This window comes from Salvelinus namaycush, chromosome 37 (assembly GCF_016432855.1).
Source record: "Salvelinus namaycush isolate Seneca chromosome 37, SaNama_1.0, whole genome shotgun sequence".
Lineage (NCBI taxonomy): Eukaryota > Metazoa > Chordata > Actinopteri > Salmoniformes > Salmonidae > Salvelinus > Salvelinus namaycush.
In genome coordinates, this window is record NC_052343.1 from 30,707,904 (window position 1) to 30,721,303 (window position 13,400).

General features: G+C 44.7%; 1 protein-coding gene across 1 annotated transcript in view; it reads right to left on the minus strand.

The window, feature by feature from the left end:
• Positions 1-369: 369 nt before the first annotated feature.
• LOC120030977 (protein FAM171A1-like) overlaps positions 370-13,400 on the minus strand; it is a 50,420-nt gene continuing 37,389 nt past the window's right edge. Inside the window, exon 6 of the mRNA XM_038976482.1 lies at positions 370-848. Coding sequence (XP_038832410.1) covers positions 370-848 — 479 coding nt within the window. The remainder of the gene's footprint in view (positions 849-13,400) is intronic.

Genomic DNA, 13,400 nt, shown 5'->3' on the forward strand with positions numbered 1-13,400 from the left:
AAGTGTACTGATTGACAGGGTTTAGAGCTCTGCTGTCTGATTGACAGGGTTTAGAGCTCTGCTGTCTGATTGACAGGGTTTAGAGCTCTGCTGTCTGATTGGCAGGGTGTAGAGCTCTGCTGTCTGATTGGCAGGGTGTAGAGCTCTGCTGTCTGATTGACAGGGTTTAGAGCTCTGCTGTCTGATTGGCAGGGTGTAGAGATCTGCTGTCTGATTGGCAGGGTTTAGAGATCTGCTGTCTGATTGGCAGGGTTTAGAGCTCTGCTGTCTGATTGGCAGGGTGTAGAGCTCTGCTGTCTGATTGACAGGGTTTAGAGCTTTGCTGTCTGATTGACAGGGTGTAGAGCTCTGCTGTCTGATTGACAGGGTTTAGAGCTCTGCTGTCTGATTGGCAGGGTGTAGAGCTCTGCTGTCTGATTGACAGGGTTTAGAGCTCTGCTGTCTGATTGACAGGGTGTAGAGCTCTGCTGTCTGATTGGCAGGGTGTAGAGCTCTGCTGTCTGATTGGCAGGGTGTAGAGCTCTGCTGTCTGATTGGCAGGGTGTAGAGCTCTGCTGTCTGATTGGCAGGGTGTAGAGCTCTGCTGTCTGATTGACAGGGTTTAGAGCTCTGCTGTCTGATTGGCAGGGTGTAGAGCTCTGCTGTCTGATTGGCAGGGTGTAGAGCTCTGCTGTCTGATTGGCAGGGTGTAGAGCTCTGCTGTCTGATTGGCAGGGTGTAGAGCTCTGCTGTCTGATTGGCAGGGTGTAGAGCTCTGCTGTCTGATTGACAGGGTTTAGAGCTCTGCTGTCTGATTGGCAGGGTGTAGAGCTCTGCTGTCTGATTGACAGGGTTTAGAGCTCTGCTGTCTGATTGACAGGGTTTAGAGCTCTGCTGTCTGATTGACAGGGTTTAGAGCTCTGCTGTCTGATTGACAGGGTTTAGAGCTCTGCTGTCTGATTGACAGGGTGTAGAGCTCTGCTGTCTGATTGACAGGGTGTAGAGCTCTGCTGTCTGATTGACAGGGTTTAGAGCTCTGCTGTCTGATTGACAGGGTTTAGAGCTCTGCTGTCTGATTGGCAGGGTGTAGAGCTCTGCTGTCTGCTTGACAGGGTTTAGAGCTCTGCTGTCTGATTGACAGGGTGTAGAGCTCTGCTGTCTGATTGACAGGGTGTAGAACAGTGGGTCATGGGGATGGTTGACCCCTGTGGCCAGCCAGTTGGAGTGCTCTTGTAACTGCACATCAATACGGAGCATAGCATGTGTGTGTTATCTATCTTGTGTTAGCAACAACTTGCCAACAAGAGGTTTGAAAGAGAGGGTTTTATCTGGTAGTATTTGCCTCTATAAATATGGATACCAAAATTACATTTAGGACTACATATTCACAAGCCTAAAGGTATGGAAGGGAAGTCTGCAGAGTTAGAGACTAGTGTACTATCTGAAGGGTATAGAAGGGAAGTCTGCAGAGTTAGAGACTAGTGTACTATCTGAAGGGTATAGAAGGTAGTCTGCAGAGTTAGAGACTAGTGTACTGTCTGAAGGGTATGGAAGGTAGTCTGCAGAGTTAGAGACTAGTAAACTATCTGAAGGGTATAGAAGGTAGTCTGCAGAGTTAGAGACTAGTGTACTATCTGAAGGGAAGTCTGCAGAGTTAGAGACTAGTGTACTATCTGAAGGGTATGGAAGGTAGTCTGCAGAGTTAGAGACTAGTGTACTATCTGAAGGGTATAGAAGGGAAGTCTGCAGAGTTAGAGACTAGTGTACTATCTGAAGGGTATAGAAGGGAAGTCTGCAGAGTTAGAGACTAGTGTACTATCTGAAGGGTATGGAAGGTAGTCTGCAGAGTTAGAGACTAGTGTACTATCTGAAGGGTATAGAAGGGAAGTCTGCAGAGTTAGAGACTAGTGTACTATCTGAAGGGTATAGAAGGGAAGTCTGCAGAGTTAGAGACTAGTGTACTATCTGAAGGGTATGGAAGGTAGTCTGCAGAGTTAGAGACTAGTGTACTATCTGAAGGGTATGGAAGGTAGTCTGCAGAGTTAGAGACTAGTGTACTATCTGAAGGGTATGGAAGGTAGTCTGCAGAGTTAGAGACTAGTGTACTATCTGAAGGGTATGGAAGGTAGTCTGCAGAGTTAGAGACTAGTGTACTATCTGAAGGGTATGGAAGGGAAGTCTACAGAGTTAGAGACTAGTGTACTGTCTGAAGGGTATGGAAGGTAGTCTGCAGAGTTAGAGACTAGTGTACTATCTGAAGGGTATGGAAGGTAGTCTGCAGAGTTAGAGACTAGTGTACTATCTGAAGGGTATGGAAGGGAAGTCTGCAGAGTTAGAGACTAGTGTACTATCTGAAGGGTATGGAAGGTAGTCTGCAGAGTTAGAGACTAGTGTACTATCTGAAGGGTATGGAAGGAAGTCTGCAGAGTTAGAGACTAGTGTACTATCTGAAGGGTATGGAAGGTAGTCTGCAGAGTTAGAGACTAGTGTACTATCTGAAGGGTATGGAAGGTAGTCTGCAGAGTTAGAGACTAGTGTACTATCTGAAGGGTATGGAAGGGAAGTCTGCAGAGTTAGAGACTAGTGTACTATCTGAAGGGTATGGAAGGGTAGTCTGCAGAGTTAGAGACTAGTGTACTATCTGAAGGGTATCGAAGGTAGTCTGCAGAGTTAGAGACTAGTGTACTATCTGAAGGGGATGGAAGGTAGTCTGCAGAGTTAGAGACTAGTGTACTATCTGATGGGTATGGAAGGGAAGTCTGATAGAGTTAGAGACTAGTGTACTATCTGAAGGGTATGGAAGGTAGTCTGCAGAGTTAGAGACTAGTGTACTATCTGAAGGGGATGGAAGGTAGTCTGCAGAGTTAGAGACTAGTGTACTATCTGAAGGGTATGGAAGGGAAGTCTGCAGAGTTAGAGACTAGTGTACTATCTAAAGGGTATGGAAGGTAGTCTGCAGAGTTAGAGACTAGTGTACTATCTGAAGGGTATGGAAGGTAGTCTGCAGAGTTAGAGACTAGTGTACTATCTGAAGGGTATGGAAGGTAGTCTGCAGAGTTAGAGACTAGTGTACTATCTGAAGGGTATGGAAGGGAAGTCTGCAGAGTTAGAGACTAGTGTACTATCTGAAGGGTATGGAAGGTAGTCTGCAGAGTTAGAGACTAGTGTACTATCTGAAGGGTATGGAAGGTAGTCTGCAGAGTTAGAGACTAGTGTACTATCTGAAGGGGATGGAAGGTAGTCTGCAGAGTTAGAGACTAGTGTACTATCTGATGGGTATGGAAGGGAAGTCTGCAGAGTTAGAGACTAGTGTACTATCTGATGGGTATGGAAGGGAAGTCTGCAGAGTTAGAGACTAGTGTACTATCTGAAGGGTATGGAAGGTAGTCTGCAGAGTTAGAGACTAGTGTACTATCTGAAGGGGATGGAAGGTAGTCTGCAGAGTTAGAGACTAGTGTACTATCTGATGGGTATGGAAGGGAAGTCTGCAGAGTTAGAGACTAGTGTACTATCTGATGGGTATGGAAGGGAAGTCTGCAGAGTTAGAGACTAGTGTACTATCTGAAGGGTATGGAAGGTAGTCTGCAGAGTTAGAGACTAGTGTACTATCTGAAGGGGATGGAAGGTAGTCTGCAGAGTTAGAGACTAGTGTACTATCTGATGGGTATGGAAGGGAAGTCTGATAGAGTTAGAGACTAGTGTACTATCTGAAGGGTATGGAAGGTAGTCTGCAGAGTTAGAGACTAGTGTACTATCTGAAGGGTATGGAAGGTAGTCTGCAGAGTTAGAGACTAGTGTACTATCTGAAGGGTATGGAAGGGAAGTCTGCAGAGTTAGAGACTAGTGTACTATCTGATGGGTATGGAAGGGAAGTCTGCAGAGTTAGAGACTAGTGTACTATCTGAAGGGTATGGAAGGGAAGTCTGCAGAGTTAGAGACTAGTGTACTATCTGAAGGGTATAGAAGGGAAGTCTGCAGAGTTAGAGACTAGTGTACTATCTGAAGGGTATGGAAGGGAAGTCTGCAGAGTTAGAGACTAGTGTACTATCTGAAGGGTATGGAAGGTAGTCTGCAGAGTTAGAGACTAGTGTACTATCTGAAGGGTATAGAAGGTAGTCTGCAGAGTTAGAGACTAGTGTACTATCTGAAGGGTATGGAAGGGAAGTCTGCAGAGTTAGAGACTAGTGTACTATCTGAAGGGTATAGAAGGTAGTCTGCAGAGTTAGAGACTAGTGTACTATCTGAAGGGTATGGAAGGCAGTCTGCAGAGTTAGAGACTAGTGTACTATCTGAAGGGTATGGAAGGTAGTCTGCAGAGTTAGAGACTAGTGTACTATCTGAAGGGTATGGAAGGGAAGTCTGCAGAGTTAGAGACTAGTGTACTATCTGAAGGGTATGGAAGGTAGTCTGCAGAGTTAGAGACTAGTGTACTATCTGAAGGGTATGGAAGGTAGTCTGCAGAGTTAGAGACTAGTGTACTGTCTGAAGGGTATGGAAGGTAGTCTGCAGAATTAGAGACTAGTGTACTATCTGAAGGGTATGGAAGGGTAGTCTGCAGAGTTAGAGACTAGTGTACTATCTGAAGGGTATAGAAGGGTAGTCTGCAGAGTTAGAGACTAGTGTACTATCTGAAGGGTATGGAAGGTAGTCTGCAGAGTTAGAGACTAGTGTACTATCTGAAGGGTATAGAAGGTAGTCTGCAGAGTTAGAGACTAGTGTACTATCTGAAGGGTATGGAAGGGAAGTCTGCAGAGTTAGAGACTAGTGTACTATCTGAAGGGTATGGAAGGTAGTCTGCAGAGTTAGAGACGAGTGTACTATCTGAAGGGTATGGACGGGAAGTCTGCAGAGTTAGAGACTAGTGTACTATCTGAAGGGTATGGAAGGTAGTCTGCAGAGTTAGAGACTAGTGTACTATCTGAAGGGTATGGAAGGTAGTCTGCAGAGTTAGAGACTAGTGTACTATCTGAAGGGTATGGAAGGGAAGTCTGCAGAGTTAGAGACTAGTGTACTATCTGAAGGGTATGGAAGGTAGTCTGCAGAGTTAGAGACTAGTGTACTATCTGAAGGGTATGGAAGGGAAGTCTGCAGAGTTAGAGACTAGTGTACTATCTGAAGGGTATAGAAGGGAAGTCTGCAGAGTTAGAGACTAGTGTACTATCTGAAGGGTATGGAAGGTAGTCTGCAGAGTTAGAGACTAGTGTACTATCTGAAGGGTATGGAAGGTAGTCTGCAGAGTTAGAGACTAGTGTACTATCTGAAGGGTATGGAAGGGAAGTCTGCAGAGTTAGAGACTAGTGTACTATCTGAAGGGTATGGAAGGCAGTCTGCAGAGTTAGAGACTAGTGTACTATCTGAAGGGTATGTAAGGGAAGTCTGCAGAGTTAGAGACTAGTGTACTATCTGAAGGGTATGGAAGGTAGTCTGCAGAGTTAGAGACTAGTGTACTATCTGAAGGGTATAGAAGGTAGTCTGCAGAGTTAGAGACTAGTGTACTATCTGAAGGGTATGGAAGGGAAGTCTGCAGAGTTAGAGACTAGTGTACTATCTGAAGGGTATAGAAGGTAGTCTGCAGAGTTAGAGACTAGTGTACTATCTGAAGGGTATGGAAGGCAGTCTGCAGAGTTAGAGACTAGTGTACTATCTGAAGGGTATGGAAGGTAGTCTGCAGAGTTAGAGACTAGTGTACTATCTGAAGGGTATGGAAGGGTAGTCTGCAGAGTTAGAGACTAGTGTACTATCTGAAGGGTATGGAAGGGAAGTCTGCAGAGTTTGAGACTAGTGTACTATCTGAAGGGTATGGAAGGGAAGTCTGCAGAGTTAGAGACTAGTGTACTATCTGAAGGGTATGGAAGGTAGTCTGCAGAGTTAGAGACTAGTGTACTATCTGAAGGGTATGGAAGGGAAGTCTGCAGAGTTAGAGACTAGTGTACTATCTGAAGGGTATGGAAGGTAGTCTGCAGAGTTAGAGACTAGTGTACTATCTGAAGGGTATGGAAGGTAGTCTGCAGAGTTAGAGACTAGTGTACTGTCTGAAGGGTATGGAAGGTAGTCTGCAGAATTAGAGACTAGTGTACTATCTGAAGGGTATGGAAGGGTAGTCTGCAGAGTTAGAGACTAGTGTACTATCTGAAGGGTATAGAAGGGTAGTCTGCAGAGTTAGAGACTAGTGTACTATCTGAAGGGTATGGAAGGTAGTCTGCAGAGTTAGAGACTAGTGTACTATCTGAAGGGTATAGAAGGTAGTCTGCAGAGTTAGAGACTAGTGTACTATCTGAAGGGTATGGAAGGGAAGTCTGCAGAGTTAGAGACTAGTGTACTATCTGAAGGGTATAGAAGGTAGTCTGCAGAGTTAGAGACTAGTGTACTATCTGAAGGGTATGGAATGTAGTCTGCAGAGTTAGAGACTAGTGTACTATCTGAAGGGTATGGAAGGGAAGTCTGCAGAGTTAGAGACTAGTGTACTATCTGAAGGGTATGGAAGGTAGTCTGCAGAGTTAGAGACTAGTGTACTATCTGAAGGGTATGGAAGGTAGTCTGCAGAGTTAGAGACTAGTGTACTATCTGAAGGGTATGGAAGGTAGTCTGCAGAGTTAGAGACTAGTGTACTATCTGAAGGGTATAGAAGGGAAGTCTGCAGAGTTAGAGACTAGTGTACTATCTGAAGGGTATGGAAGGTAGTCTGCAGAGTTAGAGACTAGTGTACTATCTGAAGGGTATGGAAGGTAGTCTGCAGAGTTAGAGACTAGTGTACTATCTGAAGGGTATGGAAGGGAAGTCTGCAGAGTTAGAGACTAGTGTACTATCTGAAGGGTATGGAAGGCAGTCTGCAGAGTTAGAGACTAGTGTACTATCTGAAGGGTATGGAAGGGAAGTCTGATAGAGTTAGAGACTAGTGTACTATCTGAAGGGTATGGAAGGCAGTCTGCAGAGTTAGAGACTAGTGTACTATCTGAAGGGTGTGGAAGGGAAGTCTGCAGAGTTAGAGACTAGTGTACTATCTGAAGGGTATGGAAGGCAGTCTGCAGAGTTAGAGACTAGTGTACTATCTGAAGGGTATGGAAGGTAGTCTGCAGAGTTAGAGACTAGTGTACTATCTGAAGGGTATGGAAGGGAAGTCTGCAGAGTTAGAGACTAGTGTACTATCTGAAGGGTATGGAAGGGAAGTCTGCAGAGTTAGAGACTAGTGTACTATCTGAAGGGTATGGAAGGGAAGTCTGCAGAGTTAGAGACTAGTGTACTGTCTGAAGGGTATGGAAGGCAGTCTGCAGAGTTAGAGACTAGTGTACTATCTGAAGGGTATGGAAGGGAAGTCTGCAGAGTTAGAGACTAGTGTACTATCTGAAGGGTATGGAAGGGAAGTCTGCAGAGTTAGAGACTAGTGTACTATCTGAAGGGTATGGAAGGTAGTCTGCAGAGTTAGAGACTAGTGTACTATCTGAAGGGTATGGAAGGGAAGTCTGCAGAGTTAGAGACTAGTGTACTATCTGAAGGGTATGGAAGGGTAGTCTGCAGAGTTAGAGACTAGTGTACTATCTGAAGGGTATGGAAGGAAGTCTGCAGAGTTAGAGACTAGTGTACTATCTGAAGGGTATGGAAGGTAGTCTGCAGAGTTAGAGACTAGTGTACTATCTGAAGGGTATGGAAGGTAGTCTGCAGAGTTAGAGACTAGTGTACTATCTGAAGGGGATGGAAGGTAGTCTGCAGAGTTAGAGACTAGTGTACTATCTGATGGGTATGGAAGGGAAGTCTGCAGAGTTAGAGACTAGTGTACTATCTGATGGGTATGGAAGGGAAGTCTGCAGAGTTAGAGACTAGTGTACTATCTGAAGGGTATGGAAGGTAGTCTGCAGAGTTAGAGACTAGTGTACTATCTGAAGGGGATGGAAGGTAGTCTGCAGAGTTAGAGACTAGTGTACTATCTGATGGGTATGGAAGGGAAGTCTGCAGAGTTAGAGACTAGTGTACTATCTGATGGGTATGGAAGGGAAGTCTGCAGAGTTAGAGACTAGTGTACTATCTGAAGGGTATGGAAGGTAGTCTGCAGAGTTAGAGACTAGTGTACTATCTGAAGGGGATGGAAGGTAGTCTGCAGAGTTAGAGACTAGTGTACTATCTGATGGGTATGGAAGGGAAGTCTGATAGAGTTAGAGACTAGTGTACTATCTGAAGGGTATGGAAGGTAGTCTGCAGAGTTAGAGACTAGTGTACTATCTGAAGGGTATGGAAGGTAGTCTGCAGAGTTAGAGACTAGTGTACTATCTGAAGGGTATGGAAGGGAAGTCTGCAGAGTTAGAGACTAGTGTACTATCTGATGGGTATGGAAGGGAAGTCTGCAGAGTTAGAGACTAGTGTACTATCTGAAGGGTATGGAAGGGAAGTCTGCAGAGTTAGAGACTAGTGTACTATCTGAAGGGTATAGAAGGGAAGTCTGCAGAGTTAGAGACTAGTGTACTATCTGAAGGGTATGGAAGGGAAGTCTGCAGAGTTAGAGACTAGTGTACTATCTGAAGGGTATGGAAGGTAGTCTGCAGAGTTAGAGACTAGTGTACTATCTGAAGGGTATAGAAGGTAGTCTGCAGAGTTAGAGACTAGTGTACTATCTGAAGGGTATGGAAGGGAAGTCTGCAGAGTTAGAGACTAGTGTACTATCTGAAGGGTATAGAAGGTAGTCTGCAGAGTTAGAGACTAGTGTACTATCTGAAGGGTATGGAAGGCAGTCTGCAGAGTTAGAGACTAGTGTACTATCTGAAGGGTATGGAAGGTAGTCTGCAGAGTTAGAGACTAGTGTACTATCTGAAGGGTATGGAAGGGAAGTCTGCAGAGTTAGAGACTAGTGTACTATCTGAAGGGTATGGAAGGTAGTCTGCAGAGTTAGAGACTAGTGTACTATCTGAAGGGTATGGAAGGTAGTCTGCAGAGTTAGAGACTAGTGTACTGTCTGAAGGGTATGGAAGGTAGTCTGCAGAATTAGAGACTAGTGTACTATCTGAAGGGTATGGAAGGGTAGTCTGCAGAGTTAGAGACTAGTGTACTATCTGAAGGGTATAGAAGGGTAGTCTGCAGAGTTAGAGACTAGTGTACTATCTGAAGGGTATGGAAGGTAGTCTGCAGAGTTAGAGACTAGTGTACTATCTGAAGGGTATAGAAGGTAGTCTGCAGAGTTAGAGACTAGTGTACTATCTGAAGGGTATGGAAGGGAAGTCTGCAGAGTTAGAGACTAGTGTACTATCTGAAGGGTATGGAAGGTAGTCTGCAGAGTTAGAGACGAGTGTACTATCTGAAGGGTATGGACGGGAAGTCTGCAGAGTTAGAGACTAGTGTACTATCTGAAGGGTATGGAAGGTAGTCTGCAGAGTTAGAGACTAGTGTACTATCTGAAGGGTATGGAAGGTAGTCTGCAGAGTTAGAGACTAGTGTACTATCTGAAGGGTATGGAAGGGAAGTCTGCAGAGTTAGAGACTAGTGTACTATCTGAAGGGTATGGAAGGTAGTCTGCAGAGTTAGAGACTAGTGTACTATCTGAAGGGTATGGAAGGGAAGTCTGCAGAGTTAGAGACTAGTGTACTATCTGAAGGGTATAGAAGGGAAGTCTGCAGAGTTAGAGACTAGTGTACTATCTGAAGGGTATGGAAGGTAGTCTGCAGAGTTAGAGACTAGTGTACTATCTGAAGGGTATGGAAGGTAGTCTGCAGAGTTAGAGACTAGTGTACTATCTGAAGGGTATGGAAGGGAAGTCTGCAGAGTTAGAGACTAGTGTACTATCTGAAGGGTATGGAAGGCAGTCTGCAGAGTTAGAGACTAGTGTACTATCTGAAGGGTATGTAAGGGAAGTCTGCAGAGTTAGAGACTAGTGTACTATCTGAAGGGTATGGAAGGTAGTCTGCAGAGTTAGAGACTAGTGTACTATCTGAAGGGTATAGAAGGTAGTCTGCAGAGTTAGAGACTAGTGTACTATCTGAAGGGTATGGAAGGGAAGTCTGCAGAGTTAGAGACTAGTGTACTATCTGAAGGGTATAGAAGGTAGTCTGCAGAGTTAGAGACTAGTGTACTATCTGAAGGGTATGGAAGGCAGTCTGCAGAGTTAGAGACTAGTGTACTATCTGAAGGGTATGGAAGGTAGTCTGCAGAGTTAGAGACTAGTGTACTATCTGAAGGGTATGGAAGGGTAGTCTGCAGAGTTAGAGACTAGTGTACTATCTGAAGGGTATGGAAGGGAAGTCTGCAGAGTTTGAGACTAGTGTACTATCTGAAGGGTATGGAAGGGAAGTCTGCAGAGTTAGAGACTAGTGTACTATCTGAAGGGTATGGAAGGTAGTCTGCAGAGTTAGAGACTAGTGTACTATCTGAAGGGTATGGAAGGGAAGTCTGCAGAGTTAGAGACTAGTGTACTATCTGAAGGGTATGGAAGGTAGTCTGCAGAGTTAGAGACTAGTGTACTATCTGAAGGGTATGGAAGGTAGTCTGCAGAGTTAGAGACTAGTGTACTGTCTGAAGGGTATGGAAGGTAGTCTGCAGAATTAGAGACTAGTGTACTATCTGAAGGGTATGGAAGGGTAGTCTGCAGAGTTAGAGACTAGTGTACTATCTGAAGGGTATAGAAGGGTAGTCTGCAGAGTTAGAGACTAGTGTACTATCTGAAGGGTATGGAAGGTAGTCTGCAGAGTTAGAGACTAGTGTACTATCTGAAGGGTATAGAAGGTAGTCTGCAGAGTTAGAGACTAGTGTACTATCTGAAGGGTATGGAAGGGAAGTCTGCAGAGTTAGAGACTAGTGTACTATCTGAAGGGTATAGAAGGTAGTCTGCAGAGTTAGAGACTAGTGTACTATCTGAAGGGTATGGAATGTAGTCTGCAGAGTTAGAGACTAGTGTACTATCTGAAGGGTATGGAAGGGAAGTCTGCAGAGTTAGAGACTAGTGTACTATCTGAAGGGTATGGAAGGTAGTCTGCAGAGTTAGAGACTAGTGTACTATCTGAAGGGTATGGAAGGTAGTCTGCAGAGTTAGAGACTAGTGTACTATCTGAAGGGTATGGAAGGTAGTCTGCAGAGTTAGAGACTAGTGTACTATCTGAAGGGTATAGAAGGGAAGTCTGCAGAGTTAGAGACTAGTGTACTATCTGAAGGGTATGGAAGGTAGTCTGCAGAGTTAGAGACTAGTGTACTATCTGAAGGGTATGGAAGGTAGTCTGCAGAGTTAGAGACTAGTGTACTATCTGAAGGGTATGGAAGGGAAGTCTGCAGAGTTAGAGACTAGTGTACTATCTGAAGGGTATGGAAGGCAGTCTGCAGAGTTAGAGACTAGTGTACTATCTGAAGGGTATGGAAGGGAAGTCTGATAGAGTTAGAGACTAGTGTACTATCTGAAGGGTATGGAAGGCAGTCTGCAGAGTTAGAGACTAGTGTACTATCTGAAGGGTGTGGAAGGGAAGTCTGCAGAGTTAGAGACTAGTGTACTATCTGAAGGGTATGGAAGGCAGTCTGCAGAGTTAGAGACTAGTGTACTATCTGAAGGGTATGGAAGGTAGTCTGCAGAGTTAGAGACTAGTGTACTATCTGAAGGGTATGGAAGGGAAGTCTGCAGAGTTAGAGACTAGTGTACTATCTGAAGGGTATGGAAGGGAAGTCTGCAGAGTTAGAGACTAGTGTACTATCTGAAGGGTATGGAAGGGAAGTCTGCAGAGTTAGAGACTAGTGTACTATCTGAAGGGTATGGAAGGTAGTCTGCAGAGTTAGAGACTAGTGTACTATCTGAAGGGTATGGAAGGGAAGTCTGCAGAGTTAGAGACTAGTGTACTATCTGAAGGGTATGGAAGGTAGTCTGCAGAGTTAGAGACTAGTGTACTATCTGAAGGGTATGGAAGGTAGTCTGCAGAGTTAGAGACTAGTGTACTATCTGAAGGGTATGGAAGGTAGTCTGCAGAGTTAGAGACTAGTGTACTATCTGAAGGGTATGGAAGGTAGTCTGCAGAGTTAGAGACTAGTGTACTATCTGAAGGGTATGGAAGGTAGTCTGCAGAGTTAGAGACTAGTGTACTATCTGAAGGGTATGGAAGGTAGTCTGCAGAGTTAGAGACTAGTGTACTATCTGAAGGGTATGGAAGGTAGTCTGCAGAGTTAGAGACTAGTGTACTATCTGAAGGGTATGGAAGGTAGTCTGCAGAGTTAGAGACTAGTGTACTATCTGAAGGGTATGGAAGGTAGTCTGCAGAGTTAGAGACTAGTGTACTATCTGAAGGGTATGGAAGGGAAGTCTGCAGAGTTAGAGACTAGTGTACTATCTGAAGGGTATGGAAGGTAGTCTGCAGAGTTAGAGACTAGTGTACTATCTGAAGGGTATGGAAGGTAGTCTGCAGAGTTAGAGACTAGTGTACTATCTGAAGGGTATGGAAGGTAGTCTGCAGAGTTAGAGACTAGTGTACTATCTGAAGGGTATGGAAGGTAGTCTGCAGAGTTAGAGACTAGTGTACTATCTGAAGGGTATGGAAGGTAGTCTGCAGAGTTAGAGACTAGTGTACTATCTGAAGGGTATGGAAGGTAGTCTGCAGAGTTAGAGACTAGTGTACTATCTGAAGGGTATGGAAGGTAGTCTGCAGAGTTAGAGACTAGTGTACTATCTGAAGGGTATGGAAGGTAGTCTGCAGAGTTAGAGACTAGTGTACTATCTGAAGGGTATGGAAGGTAGTCTGCAGAGTTAGAGACTAGTGTACTATCTGAAGGGTATGGAAGGTAGTCTGCAGAGTTAGAGACTAGTGTACTATCTGAAGTTAGAGACTAGTGTACTATCTGAAGGGTATGGAAGGTAGTCTGCAGAGTTAGAGACTAGTGTACTATCTGAAGGGTATGGAAGGTAGTCTGCAGAGTTAGAGACTAGTGTACTATCTGAAGGGTATAGAAGGTAGTCTGCAGAGTTAGAGACTAGTGTACTATCTGAAGGGTATGGAAGGTAGTCTGCAGAGTTAGAGACTAGTGTACTATCTGAAGGGTATGGAAGGTAGTCTGCAGAGTTAGAGACTAGTGTACTATCTGAAGGGTATGGAAGGTAGTCTGCAGAGTTAGAGACTAGTGTACTATCTGAAGGGTATGGAAGGTAAGTCTGCAGAGTTAGAGACTAGTGTACTATCTGAAGGGTATGGAAGGTAGTCTGCAGAGTTAGAGACTAGTGTACTATCTGAAGGGTATGGAAGGGTAGTCTGCAGAGTTAGAGACTAGTGTACTATCTGAAGGGTATGGAAGGTAGTCTGCAGAGTTAGAGACTAGTGTACTATCTGAAGGGGATGGAAGGGAAGTCTGCAGAGTTAGAGACTAGTGTACTATCTGAAGGGTATGGAAGGTAGTCTGCAGAGTTAGAGAAAGGGTATGGAAGGTAGTCTGCAGATAGAGACTAGTGTACTATACTGAAGGGATGGAAGGTAGTCTGC